Source organism: Cebus imitator, unplaced genomic scaffold (genome assembly GCF_001604975.1).
Source record: "Cebus imitator isolate Cc_AM_T3 unplaced genomic scaffold, Cebus_imitator-1.0 Scaffold750, whole genome shotgun sequence".
Taxonomy (NCBI): Eukaryota; Metazoa; Chordata; class Mammalia; order Primates; family Cebidae; genus Cebus; species Cebus imitator.
Window position 1 is genome coordinate 63015 of NW_016108065.1, and position 14979 is coordinate 77993.

At 52.8% G+C, this 14979-nt stretch overlaps 1 protein-coding gene across 1 annotated transcript in view; it reads right to left on the reverse strand.

Annotated features, from left to right (window-relative positions):
* BCR (BCR activator of RhoGEF and GTPase) overlaps positions 1-14979 on the reverse strand; it is a 136976-nt gene that overhangs the window by 44592 nt on the left and 77405 nt on the right. Inside the window, exons 3-5 of the mRNA XM_017519479.2 lie at positions 7960-8064; positions 7488-7673; positions 1948-2055 (exon numbers count right to left, since the gene is read on the reverse strand). Of these exons, the coding sequence (XP_017374968.1) occupies positions 1948-2055; positions 7488-7673; positions 7960-8064 (399 nt within the window). The remainder of the gene's footprint in view (positions 1-1947; positions 2056-7487; positions 7674-7959; positions 8065-14979) is intronic.

The window sequence follows — 14979 nt, forward strand, 5'->3', positions numbered from 1 at the left end:
AAAAAAAAAAAAAAAAGAAAAAGAAAACGTGTGAGTTTGGCTTAACCCTGCATCTCCCAAACCAGCCTGACTCCCAAAGCCCTTTTCATATAATTCCTATTACCTACTGTCTAGAGAGCTGGTGTTCCATGAAATCAGATCTAACTGGCCGCTGCCCATCTCTCAGGACGGTCCCAGGAGAAGATGGACACTACTCCACTCCTTCCTGTACTGGAGGGTGATCCTCAAATTCCCATGCCTGAGCACTGACCCCTCCCGCCTCCACAGGGGTTGCCACTTTCTCTTCCTTGAGTTTGACTCTGCTCTTTTTTGGTGGCTCCAATTTTTCTGGGTCTTTTTTGAAACACAGAGAACCGAAGTGCATGTCACTCTGATGGTGCAAGTGCCACAAACGTTCACAGTGGGCCAGCTTGTGGCTGACCCTGAGCCCCATTCTACTTCCTGCATTCCAGCCACAGCTCAGAATCCACTGGTGCATGGCTGGTGGGATCACGTGATCCCCAGGTGGCGTCCCGCGGTGTCTCCTCCCTCCTCTGCAGAAACCTGTCCGGGTGGACTTGAACTTGCCCATCTAACTACAGCCTGCTCTTAAAAGCTCAGGTCCCTGATTTGTCAAGGTCACTTGAAATTCAGTGTCACCATGCCAGCTGCTGGGGAGGACGGTTGCTCATTTAATGAAAGACAAAGAGAGAACAGCTTGAATGGTCCAGAGGGAGTCTGGCAGCAGGGAGGGAAGCCGGAGCCCCGGATGCATGCAGAGCCTGTTACCTGCAGCACCTGGCGGAGCAGGGCGCCCCACGGGATCTGGAGGAGCAGGGCAGCAGGTACTATCACTATTGGAAACATCAGGGCGGGGTCCATGATGCGCCATCCTGTGATAAATACGACGGCATAAAGCCTCGAGAACAAAAGCCCAGGGATGACAGCTGAGGGTGTGTCCCAGCAAGGTGACTATATTCACGCCCTACTTCTAGTGCCCATGTCTCTTTCTAACCCTGCGGTTCTTTCTGCTCCATGGGAGAACCGCAGGGTTAACAAGGGACATGGGCACTAGAAGTAGGGTGTGAATGCAGAACCCCTACTTTCTGCTCAGAACCCTTGCTGGGTGGGGGAAAGCCAAGTCAGAAGGCAAAGCTACAGCGAGTTGGTGGGATCATCAAGACGCAAAGGCCCCTGAAGAGGAAAATGTCGCAGAGTGGCCACCAGGCAGACACGGGGTGGGGAACGGCAGGAAGAACCCCAGTCTGGAGAGTGCAGACCCAGGGGTGTCGCTAGGTTCTGGTCTTGGCTTGGCCACCAGCCTCCTGAATGGCCCATTCATGGTCTCTGTTTCTGAATGACTCTTTCGAGGCTCAGGGTGCTAACACTGCATGGTCTGAGGTTTCAGCTTCCTGGGGCTAAATGCAGGCAGGGGGTCAGCAGTCTAAAACCTGGGGCCTGTGGCAGGCAGTGCAGCTCCAACCTGCTGCTTTGCTCCTCACATGGGTCTAGAGAGCACAGGTGACATGAGCCCTCACCCGGTGGCACTAGCCCCTCAATGCTTCCCACTCTCAAGGTCTCTGACAGGCCAGAAAAGGAAGAGTGGGTCACCTCTAGCCGCGTCTCCAGTGCCAGGTACAAAGTCAGCCTCAGGACTCTTGTGGTGAGAGCTGTTAACGGGCAGAACTACAGACACTCCTCACTGCAGACAGACGGGGCAAAGAGTGTCCCCGGAACCCGGCCAACCCCCAGAATCAGGCCCTCTCCCCTGGGGAGGCAGGACATCCTGTCAGCTGCTCCTCCTGTTAACAGCATCCCCAGCATGGGGCTGATGCAGCAAACCCAACAGAATCTGGAAACAGCTGGGGTTCACGACCAGATCTTGACGTGGCGCACTCTGTTCTCCCGGGGAGGTGGAGGGTACAGGTGGGAGTCGGCGCACCTGGCTGAACGGCGTCAAGGCATTACCTCAGAGATTTCTGCAAACTGAGCATTGGCCTGACAGCACTTCTCGGCCATTTCCATGGCAACTCCGTAGTTGTCCACAAAGGCCCGGTACACACCCAGCTGGCTGGCCTGCAGGGAGGAAGGAAGAGAGAGTCGACAGGTGCTGCAGCTCCCCCGCTTTTCCGAGGAGCGGGCTCCCTGCAACAGCTCATCAGGAACTCCAGGGGCCTCGGCTCCTCCGTGCTGCTCCCTCCCACCTGCTCCCCTCCCCACACACCCAGCACACTTCCCGCTCCCAAAATGACATGCTGAGAAGTGACTCACGACGCCAGGCAGGTAACAGTTCCCTTCCAGAGCTACTTATTCCTCCCACCCGACTCGCTGAAACGGTGCCACGAGCGGCAGCTAAAGTTCGAGGTTGTCAGTGAATCTGGACAAGTGTCTGCACGCAGCATCTTCTCATTCTGGCTGCAGGAGTGTATCCTGGACACGGAGGTCACCCCCCCATCCCACCCACAGTGTCCACTCCTGTTCAGTTCCTTCAGGCACATAAGACACAGAGTCCAGCTGCCTCTGCAGAAGAGAGCCTCCCGCTGCACAGGCACGAGCCCATCCCGGGCCTGGTAAGGGTGCCCCAGTGTCATGCTGCACACCTGGCAGGGGGGAGACTGACTGGCTGTAAGGTGAGAGCTGTTTTGTTTGTTCTCTATTAAACCAAAGGCTGTAACAGATCTCCTTACTGCACCCCTCCAGCTCAGACACACACTCGATTCGGCAACAACTTCCCGTGTGTGAATGCAGCAGACACAGCCATCTCTGGGCCTCACAACAGCATTAGGGGCAGCGAGGGAAAACCAGCAAACCCAGGCCTGGGGAGTGGAAGGGCAGACCCAAGAGACGCACTGGTCAGGGCTGGAGACTCCCCCTGCAGCTGACTGCAAACTGGGAGCCCAAGGCATTCACGGCTCCTGGCGTTTGTTTTGCGTCAAACCTAATTTTATTTCCACGTGCATTTGCATTTATATTGAATTTTATGTTTCCACAGAAGACAATTCCGGATGCTGGATAAACCAGGCACCCTTGGTATTATCTGATCTTCTGGCCCTGCTCCCAACAGGGGCTGTGCAAAGGGTCTTAGAGTGTACAAGGAAAGAGTAGCAGCCAGAGGACACCCAGCAGGCCCTGCCACACTGAGGAGACCTGGTATCCTCCAATTCTAGGTTCTTCCTTGTCAGTGCAGTGATGAGGCCCAGAGCTCTTCCTTTCCCTCCTCCCTCCTCTGCAAGTCACTAAGTATCTCCCCACAAACTAAGGGCCTGCTTTAGGCCTTGTCACCACAGTGGTGAATAATTCAGACGAGGCGCTGCCCCTCTGAAGCTGGTGTTCTAACAGGAGAGCACCTGATAAACACATGTGTGAACACACACAGGTAGTGTGATGGCAGATGGTTACAATCGGGATGGGGACCGAGAGCAATGGGGGCTGCTTTGGAGAATGTGGTCAGGGCCAGGACAGCCTCTCAGAAGAGGTGACAGCTGGGCAGGGTCTCAGAGGTCTTGGGAGGAGGACTCCTTTCAGGACTTCTCCTCCCTCCTGCTCCAGGACCTCACATCTTCCAGGTGGCTTGTGAGAAGTTCTAAGCAATTCCTTTCCACATTTTTCACTAATCAAGAACACACCTCCGGATCTGATGCACTGAGAAGCGCACAGCCTCACTGCTGTGGTGCTATGGCACAGAACATGAAGCTATTCCTGAGGAAACTGGCGAACCTAAGCGGGCCTGTGCCCTTCAAAAAATGTCAATGTCAGGTGAGCACAGCAGCTCACGCCTGTATAATCCCAGCACTTTGGGGGACGCTGAGGCAGGCAGATCACTTGAAGTCAGGAGTTTGAGACCAGCCTGGCCAACATAGTGAAACCTCGTCTCTACTGAAAATACAAAAGTTAGCCAGGTGTGTAGGCGTGCACCTGTAATCCCAGCTATGTGGGAGGCTGAGGCAGGAGAACTGCTTGAATCCAGAAGGCAGAGGCTGCAGTGAACCGAGATCACGCCACTGCACTCCAGCCTGGGTGATAGAGCGAGACTCCGCCTCCAAAAAAAAAAAACAAAGTCAAGGTCACGGAAGTCTAAGGAACTGGTGCAGATTGAAGGAGACTAAAGAGAGGTGACAACCAAGTTTGTAACGTGATCTTAAACCGGGACCTGAATCAGAGAATGAAAACAGCCGTGAAGAATGCGACTGTTAATTTGGAGGAAATGTATATGAACTATATATTAAATAATAGTAGCTCATCAGTGTGAAATTTCCTAAATTTAACAAATTGTACTGTGGGTTACAGAAGAGAATGTCCTTGTTCACAGCAAATACACAATGAAGTAGTCAGAAGGGAAAAAAATCCTGTGCTTGTGTGTATGGGTGCATGTGTGTTTGTGTGTGCACAAAAAGACATAAAGCAAATGTGGCAAAAAGTTACAATCAGTGTATCTGGGTGAAGCCTACACTTTGCCCCGTTCTTATAGCTCTCCTGTAAGTCTGAAATAATTAGAAAAATTAAAATTCTGAGTTGAACTCTGTTGCCCAGGCTGGCATGCAGTGGCATGATCTTGGCTCATGGCAACCTCCGCCTCCTGGGTTCAAGCAATTCTCCTGCCTCAGCCTCCCAAGTATCTGGGACTAGCCACCACGCCTAATTTTTGTGTTAGTAGAGACGGAGCTTCACCACGTTAGCCAGGCTGGTCTCAAGCTCCTGACCTCAGGTGATCCACCTGCCTCACCTCCCAAAGTGCTAGGATTACAGGCGTGAGCCTCTGCGCCCGGCCCTTTAGCTTTTTATAGTTCTGTCTAAATATTGACCATGGAAATTGTTCTCTGTTTTGTGTCTGAGCCTGCTTTCTTTTGTCTTTAAAGCCTGATTTAAGTTCTTCTGAACTCTAGAAATAGTTATGTGGTCACTTCAGCATAAAGCAGTGTGTTTATTAACCATCCATTAAGCAAAAACTAGAGAAGTTTGATTTAAAAATGTCACTCTGCCTCCTTTCCTACTTTTAGTAAATATGAGATATGGCATAGTTAATTCTCTGTTTTATCTTAGTTTTATGCATAATGTACCCTCAGATAGAACTTTATGGTTCTAGTACAGATACTCCACACTCAGCCTCTTGATGTGTCAAATTTTTGTTCAGGCAATGAGAAATTGCTCATGTTCTTCATCTTCTCAAATCATCAGAGACTAAAGAAAAACACTTTGTGTCTATAACTTGACACAATCAATAGAATGAAGAAAATCAGGCCAGTTATGTGATGATTTCAGCTCTTAACTGTCCCCTTCCGGCTGCCCCTGAGTCTGAATCTCCCAAAGAGAGCAACCAATTTCCAAAGGGCACTGGATTGCAGAAGACTGGGGGACATTTGCTCCAAGATCTTAAATGTTATATTGATAACCATGCTCAGCAATGAGTGATTAGATTCATATCTCCATAATTTCAATTTGTGACTTTTTAAAGACCTGTCTACATTGTTACCTGTGTGAGACTCGAGTGATGTTATCAGTGTTTTCGTAAATATTTACTATGTTTTTCTATTAGCTAAATTCCAACAATTTTATACTTCAACAAAATGTTCCAAACATTGCAAGAAAAAAAAAAAAAAAATTCAGAGTTGATAAAACTGCAGCCAGAAAGAAAACCCGGAGTGGGGAAGTCAGCCCGTGCAGCCCCACAGGAGGAGGCGGCAGAAGCCGAATCTGGGTCTGGCTTTCTGAACCACTGGATGTGGATCATGAGTTCTTGGGCTTGGAGGCGCCACCGGAGCTGGGCAGGGCACTGTGAGCTCCTTTGGCCCTAAGACTTGTCCAACCAGGAAGCCTCACGGAGCAGTGCTGGGCCAACCCGACTGAGCTGCTCTGCAGGGACAAGGGCAGGCACCCGGCTTATCTGTTCTTGCAGAGGCCCCAACACCCAGCCCAGGTTGGGGACACGTAAGTACCCAGCTGTGGTTACGGGGAACAAGTTCCCACTGCAGCCCCAGCCTCTCCTCTGAGTCTTCCAGCTGCGTCATCTGACTCATGAAGGCTACGTAGCTCAAGGTCTTCAGGGAAGCCAGCAGAAACTTTCCAAAGTTAAATTCCAGTGTTCATCAGATATTAACATTTTTTAAAAGTCTCTGAACAATTTCGAATATTATTTAGGAAGAGCTCTGGATGTTTTTCTTCCCCCAACACCAGGATTCTTCCTTTCTCAGAAGGGTGGCAGGCCAAGTTATGTCCACCACTTTTAAAACTGCTGACACACACAGGGAGAAATGGGGGGCTTCAAAGATGGAGGGGGCAGCATGCATCAAAATACAGCCTCCTGCTCTCTGCCCATAGGGGAAACAGCCCCAAGAGGCAAGAACTGGAACAAAGTAAGTGCCTTGTGTGTTTCTCAAGTCGTAGCTCTGGCCTGGAGTCCGGGGGGGTCTGCAGCACAAGGTGGCAGAGGGAGAGGTCTGCCTACAGGAAAGCCACACCTCAGAGCAGAAAACTCAGTCCCCAGCACCAGCCATGGAGAAGCCTGAGGCCACAGCTGAGTGTCAGGGTAGTCCAGGAGTGCTGGGGACAGGGCTTTTAAGGAATCACATGCTCTTCACACTTAGAGGGGACCTGGCCTCAGCCCACACCTGCCCCCAGAGGACTAGTTTCCCTGTGGAGGAAGCCTGCTTCAGGTAAAGTGTGTGCACACAGGGTGTGGTGGTGTGTCTACCTGTGGTCCCAGCTACACTGAAGGCTGAGGCTGGAGGATGGCTTCAGCCAGGAGTTCTGGGCCGTAGTACACTATGCACTAAGTTTGGCATCAATATGGTGACCTCCCAGGAGTTGGGAACCACCAGTTTGCCTAAGAGGTGAAACAGCCAAGAATGGAAACAAAGGAGGTCAAAACTCCTGTGCTGATTAGCAGTGGAATCGTGCCTGTGAATAGCCACTGCACTCCAGCGTGGACAACACAATGAGTCCCCGTCTCTTTTTATAAGTACCTACATAAGGCTGGGCATAGTGGCTCACCTCTGTAATCCCAGCACTTTGGGATGCTGAGGCGGGCAGATCACGAGGTCAGGAGTTAGAGACCAGCCTGGACAACATGGTGAAACCCCATCTCTACTACAAAATACAAAAATTAGCTGGGTGTGTTGGCACTCGCCTGTAATCCTAGCTACTCAGGAGGCTGAGGCAGGAGAATTGCTTGAACCCAGGAGGTGGAGGTTGCAGTGAGCCGAGATTGTGCCACTACACTCCAGCCTGGGCGACAGAGGGAGATTCTGTCTCAAAAAAAACAACAACAAAAACAAACAAACAAACAAAAACAAAACCTATATAAATAAATTTTTTTTTTAAAAGGCTGGGCAAGGTGGCTCACACCTGTAATCCCAGCACTTTGGAAGGCTAAGGTGGGTGGATCACTTGAGACTGGGAGTTCGAGACCAGCCTGGCCAACACGGCAAAACCCTCTCTAGTAAAAATACAAAAAATTAGCTGGGTGTGGTGGTACATGCCTGTAGTGCCAGCACCGGCTCTGGATCACTCACCAGCTTCTGGAAGAGGTCGCCCACCCGCTGCTGGTGGCTCCACTGCTGCACGCGGGGAAAGAGCCCATCATAGAACTCCTTGTGGATCTCGTAGAGCTCAGGCACTTTGAAGAAGATGGTCTCGATCTGCTGACTCGTCAGCACCGGCTGAGAGGTGGTGGCAGCAGCTTTCAAAGGCTTCATGGGCTGGAAGAGGGCACAGGTGAGAGGGGTTGCCACCTGTCAGGTGCACGGCATGACAGTGGACAGTCACGGTTACTTGACATATGCACTTTTATTTTTAAATCACATAACAAATACAATTTTAAAACCAGCTTTGTTTGGCAACTCAGTCTTCCACTGGTATCCACTCCAGGGACAGCGAGCTGCACCCAGGCTCTGACAGCTGACCTGGGACTTATGGGCAAAGAGGCTCCCCAACTCTGTCACCCTGCTCCGCCCCACCCTGCTCAGCTTCCTGCGCCCTCCTCACCAGCAGCAGTGCCTCCAGGTGGCTCAGGTAGGTCTCCTCGCTGGCCAGGATTCCAGACAGGACCCATTTTCTCATCTCCAAGCCCTTTTCCAAGTCCAGCTCACTCTGCAGGAGAAACAGACAGAAGTCAGACTGGAAGGGTGATGCTGGCATCAGGGTCTTCTGAGAGAGGAGGGCCAGCTTGTTGACATCTGGACAAACCCCTGCCCCCATGAAGGCTCCACATGGAATTAAGGGAGGCAGGGGACCCTCAACACATACTCAGCCACACGGTTGTGGTCACAGAGAATCCCAGGGGCAATACCTGGAGCCACCTTTAGTCTTGCCAGACCACAAAACACAAAGTTTGGTGCGGAGCAGGCTGGGCCAGGCCTCTCTCCACGCCTTCTGCATGCAACCCAGCAGCAGCTGCCTGACACGGTCAAGGAAGGAGAAGGAGAGGGGGCGACGGAACCCATGGCATGGCCACCTGGCTCTTATTGCAACCAAACTCCCCTCCCCACTGCTCACATGGGGCCCCCTCACCTGGATTCTCTGACTGCTGCTGCCACATGACCCTTTGACTGACAGGGCCTAGGCAGCACCTCCCTCCCAACCATGGGGACTGTTAACACCTACTCCAGAAGAACCCTGTCCCTTGGGCTCAAGGCCTGTGTCCCCTGACCCTGCTTTTTAGGCCCCGACATCAATGGCAGGGACCCTCTTACATGTGGGCTATGACAAAGTACCCTTCCCATCAGCATCCCTGCTGAAAGTTTAGGGATTCTCTACTGTTTTTGTCTAAAAAGATGGAGCTGACACATTGTTGGCCCAACGTTGATGTAGGGGACAGAGCCCATGGCCACGGGAGGCTGCCTTTTGTGCTATGATAACGTCTCCCCGCCCCCCCCCACCCAAATTCATGTTGAAGCCTTAACCCCCAGGTACCTTAGAATGTTACTGTATTTGAAGGCAGGGCTTTAAGGAGGTGATTAAGCTAAACCAAAGCCAAAAGGTTCCATATGTCTGGTTCTTTTTTCTGAGACCAGGTCTCGCTCTGTCGCTCAGGCTGGAGTGCTGTGGCACAGTCACAGCTTACCGCAGCCCCCAGAGCCCAGGCTGAAGCAATCCTTGCACCTAATCCTCCCAAGCAGCTGGAACCACAGGCACCCCCCCACCATGCTCTACTAACTTAAAAAAAATCTTTTTGGGGGGAGGCATGGTGGCTCACCCCTGTAATCCCAGCACTTTGGGAGGCCGAGGCGGTCAGATCACCTGAGGTCAGGAGTTCGAGACCACCAGCTTGGCCAACATGGTAAAACCCCATCTCTACCAAAAATACAAAAATTAGCCAGGAGAGGCGGCAGGTGACTGTAATCCCAGCTACTGGGGAGGCAGAGGCAGGAGAATCACCTGAACCCAGGAGGTGGAGGTTGCAGTGAGCTGAGATCACGCCATTGCGCTCCAGCCTGAGCAACAAGAGCAAAACTGCGTCTCAAAAAAAAAGAGATGATTACAGTCACTTCTCACTGTCGCATGGGGGCTGGTTCCAGGAGGCGGAGGTTACCGTCCACGGATGATGCTCAAATGCACTCCAGCCTGGGTAACAAGAGCGAAACTCAAAAAAAAAAAAAAAAAAAAAAAGCCACATTGCCCAGGCTGGTCTTGAACTCCTGAGCTCAAATGATCCTTCCACCATGGCCTCCCTGAGTGCTGAGATTATAGGCATGAGCCACAGCACCCCACCAGGACTTGTAAAAGAAGAAGAGATCAGGACACAGACTCAAATGGAGGGAACATCATGTGAAGACACACAGAGAAGACAAGCCTGGGAGACGGGCCTGAGAAGAAACCAACCCTGCCAACCACTTGACCTTGGACTTCAGGCCTCCAGAGCTACAAGAAACTAAACTCCCCAGTCTGTGATGTTTACTTACAACAGCCCTAGCAAAGGCATGACACCAAAGATGATGACGCCAAAGGCCATGGAAACTGCCGCCTGACTTCCTGGCCACTCCCACCTGCTCCCTGGCTACTGGCAATGTTGGAGGCTGGCCATGCCCATGGCAGCACCTCAGTGCTCCACCGGGCTGAGGCTGTGCTCCCTCTGCCTGCCTGTGCCCACCAGCTCCGCCAGCAGTCAGAGAGAAGTGCCAGAGAGTGAGTGAGTGAATGAGTGTGCGTGTGTGTGTGTGTGTGTGTGTGTACGTGCACGGGGGTGGGGTCTGTGTCTGCGACAGCCCCACCTACCAAACCACTAGTTGCTGGGCTCACGGGTGTGGAACTGGGGTGGTGGTCCCCGATCACTCATTTTCGCACTTTCGGAGAAAATCACTGGCTGTGGGCAGGCTCCTCTTCAGCCCCACTGACATCCTGGAGGGGCTCTGTCAGGGACTGGGGGGTGTCCTGTGCCTTGTAAAATTCAGGGCAGCATCTCTGGCCTCCACCTACCATATGTGAGTAACACCCTCTCCCCTAAGCTGTGGTAGCCACAAATGTCTCCAGACGCTGCCACGTATGCCCTGGGAGCAGAATCACCTCCAGTGAAAACTGACGGGTTTGAGGAAGGATCTGACTGAGGCCAGCTCAGGCCTCATGGTATCTGTGGAATTTGGATTTGGAATCAGGGTCCCAGCACAGCGCCTGCCTACACCCCATCCTGCTGTCCTGTTTCCCTGGCCTGCTAGGAGGGAGCCAAGTCATGGTATAGACAGCAAGTTCAACAGGAAAGGCCTAGGGCCTGGGCTGCCCCCATGGTCTCAGGCAAAAGTCCTCCTGCCCTGAGCCTCCACTGGCTGGGGAGGGAGCTCTACCCTGTGCCCCACTTGAGTCCCTGGGGCTTAGACCACAAAGCCTCAACTGCCCACTGGGACCATCTAAAAAGCCTTCCTGGGCCACCATTTTGTCCTGGGAATCTCCTAAGTGTGTGCATACCTGTGAGAATGTGTGCATGAACTGTGAGCCTGCCCAGGTGCCTGTGTATATGTGTGCATATATATGCATTTATACACACGTGCATATATGTGGAGGGGACAGCCATCAAGATCTGGGCTGAGGCCGGGCGCGGTGGCTCAAGCCTGTAATCCCAGCACTTTGGGAGGCCGAGGCGGGTGAATCACGAGGTCAAGAGATCGAGACCATCCTGGTCAACATGGTGAAACCCTGTCTCTACTAAAAATACAAAAAAAAAAAAAGATCTGGGCTGAGAGCAGCTCCAGGAAAAGGACAAGCATGTCCCAGGCACACCTGTCCCCCAAGGGCAGGGTAGGCAGTGACCCCATGGGTGGGAGCTTCCAGGACATGGCTGTGCCTAAGCTAGGAACTTCCTTGCCTAACATGGTGCCCAGAACACCTAGGTGCTCAATTAAAATTCATTTACTAAATCAATGAGTGGATTTCCAAGACCTGGCTGGGTCCTAGTTTTGGCAGCGTTTTTCTGAGGGCTCCTTCAGGGTCTCCGCATTAGAGTATGCCGGTTGAGCCTGCCTCAGTGCCCTGAAATGCTACCGAAGTGCAGCAAGTCTGCTGCCCACTGTGCACGTACACATAGGGTGGGGTGGCCTATGACACCCCCCCTCTGCCCATCATGAATGGTGGAGTTGGCAAAAGCAGCCCCCCCGCTGCCTGTACAGGTGTCTCCCACTGTGTGCAGAAGCTGCTCCCTGCCCAGCAAGAGGGGAAGAGGTGAAGTGAATGGCAGGCCACTCAGGCAGTGCCACCCACCCACCCAGCCTGCCAGCCCTGCTCGTGTTCTGAGGACAATCTTGCTACTTTGAGTACCAGGGGGCCTTCAAGGCCCAGGAAGGCTGCCAGGGCAGCAGGGCCCATGACGGCCCCACCCAGTGTGAGATACTGGTGCCTGCGTGGGTGGGGGCACTGTGTCTCCTTCTGTCCACATGGTTTGGAGAGCCAGGAGGAAAAACAGCGCAGGCAGGAAGGCACACGGTCCAGCTCTCCCTCCCTGTTCTGAAGGGTGGGGCCACTCAGGGAACATCTGGCCCAGGGCATGGAGTAGGTGGGGTGGAGACAAGATACAGGATGATGGCACTTCTCTTCAGACTAAGAATCTTCTAGAGTCTTCTAGAGTCTAGTGCTGGTGGCATCAGACAGGAATGGCTCAGAAACCAGCCAAGTCCATGGAGAGAAAACGAGAGAGCAAAGGGCAGGGCCAGGCCTGGGGCTATTTATAACTCAGGGCTGTGCACGTGCCAGTTATGGGAAAGGACGTGAATGCAGGGAGGGCCGTGCAGCCAGGCAAGGAGGCCAGGGCGGGGAGGAAGCCGGAGGTAAAGGGAAGTTGGAAAAAGAAGTCAGTGACATGGAAGGAAGTCCCTCCTACCACAACCCTCTCCAGGCGGGTGCAAACACAAAACCTGAGGCTAAATAAAAGCCAACAAAGAACCCACAAAACCAACTGGGCTTGTGACAACCAAGCAGGAAAAGCCAACACAGAACAAGGTGAACAAAACTTGTCAGCTGGCTGCCAGGCCCACATAAGGGGGGGAGCTGGAACTGAGTTTCCGGACAGGGCAGAGAGCAAGGAGGCCCCGTCTAACCCTCCTCCCAGTCCCCCTAATCTGGGGGAGCCCAGTGATGATCAGGGTGCAGAACCCTGACTGAGAGAGGCAGGCTGCTCCAGGCTGGGAGTGTGCAGCCAGCACAGCTGCTGGAGAAAGGACACTCTTCTGCTCTGGGTAAGGGCAGGTTTTCATTAGCAACAGGCTGGACACTGCCCTGCTGGCCAGCCCAGCGAGCACCCGAAAAACCTGGTCCTCATGGCCCAGAGAGGACGAGGGGCTGACCTCTGTGCAGGGTCCTGGGGCTGCAGGTTGTCGCAATAGGCCAGCCTATGTGAATCCTTCCCACAGCACCCCGGGCAAGGGGGTGCCTGGCCTCTGTCCAACCTCTGCCTATACTATGAATGAGTATTCACAGAGAAGACCCGTGCCACAGGAGTCTACTGAGACCCCGAACTGCCAAAGAGTTCCCTGAGGGTTTCCTGATGGCCCCATGGCCCAGAAGACTCAAGATCAGCATCTGGGACCAAATGTGGGGTGGGTGGGGACATGCAGGAGGAGAGGGATGAGCAGGCTGATGCCCATGCCCTACCAGCAGGTCAGGATCAGGGTGCCTCTGGCCTCAAGATCACCATGCTCCCAACTGGGTGCCATGGCTCACGCCTGTAATCTCAATACTTTGGGAGGCTGAGGCAGGTGGATCACCTGAGGTCGGGAGTTCGAGACCAGCCTGACCAACATGGAGAAACCCCATCTCTCCTAAAAATACAAAACTAGCCGGGTGTGGTGGTGCATGCCTGTAATCCCAGCTACTCAGTAGGCTGAGGCAGGAGAATCACTTGAATCCAGGAGGCAGAGGTTGCGGTGAGCCGAAATCACGCCATTGCACTCCAACCTGGGGAGCAAGAGCAGAACTCCGTCTCAAAAAAAAAAAAAAAAAAAAAAGAGCACCATTCTCCCTGGGGGAAGTGGGGTGTCCTAGGAAGCGACAGCCATGTCTTCAAACCAAAGATCAAAAATGAAGGATGACATGTGTATGGCTTGTTGCACGGCTGGCAGGGAAACCAGGAAGTCAAGGCTATGCTTGTCTCCACAGCAGTGAAGGGCACCTGTCCTGGGGCCCCAACCACTGGGAGGAGCACCCGAAGGTTTCTGGAAAGGAGGTACACACAGTTCTCCTCCAATCCAATCCCCTCCTCTTCAGACCGGCTCTGGGCCAGGGGGTGTGCTTGGGACTGGAAACTCTGACCTGGCAGGCACAGACGAGCAACCTCCTGCAGGACGTGCACTGCAAAAAACGCCTACAACTGCTGTGAGCGCAGAAGCAGGGAGCAGGGAGCAGGAGCCGGGGGACCAGGATGCATCGTGGCTTCACAGAAGAGGAGCCCCACACTGAAAGGTGAAGGTTATACTCCAAGTCAGAGCTGGTTGTGGGTGGGAGGCCCCCACCCCCAGACAGGAACCAGGGGCACCAAGTGGGCAGATCAGCTTCCTTTCAGGGCCAGGTGGTGTACCAAGGACTGGCTGGGTAAAGACAGCCCTCAAGGATGATGGAAAGAAATAGCCTTTCTCAAGTTCAGCACTTAATCTACCTGAACTTGGTGCTTCTCTGTACCAAACCATGCTCACGAAGCAGCAAGAGAGGGGATGCACCAAGAAAGACAAGACAGCTGAGGGAGGGAAAGTGTGTCCACTGAAGAATCAGGAAGGCTTCAAACTGTGGAGCTGTGCGGCCCAAGCAAGTTACTTCACCTCTTTGAACCTCGGCCTCCTGGTCAGTAAAAAGCTGACACTTGATGTGGGGTAGGAAAAGCTGCCTAAGTCAGCAGCCTGTGTGTGCTGCATGGAGCAGGTACATGTTACCCACTGGCTTCCTTTCCCATCCTCTCGGTTCAGAACGAGAAGCCTGCCCAGCACCAAGGCCTTCAGAAATCACAGAAGCATATTCATAAGCTGCAGTCCCTGGCCTGCAGCTAATGCATCAGCCCCAGAGAAAAGCAGCTCAGTGAGAAGATACACTTCTGGAGCTTCCTTACAGAAATGGGGTGAAGCCCATTCCTCTCTTGCTCTTTTTATTTTATTATTATTTTTTTTCTTTTCATTCTTCTTCTTATTATTATTATTTTGAAAGATCGGGTCTTGCTTTGTTGCCCAGGCTGGAGTGCAGCGGGAAGATCACAGCTCACCCCAGTCTCAAACTCCTGGACTCAAGCAACCTTCCCACCTCAGCTTCCTGAATAGCTTGGATTACAGGTGCGAGCCACTGTGCCAGGCTATGCTGTTATCGGGGTGTACACCATCTAGAAATAAGCTAAGCAGACTGGGAAAGGTATCTGTCATCAGGGACCAAAAAGACAAAAAGACACCGGGCGCGGTGGCTCACGCCAGTAATCCCAGCACTTTGGGAGGCCAAGGCAGGTGGATCATGAGGCCAAGAGATCGAGACCATCCTGGTCAACATGGTGAAACCCTGTCTCTACTAAAAATACAAAAAAAAAAAAAGATCTGGGCTGAGAGCAGCTCC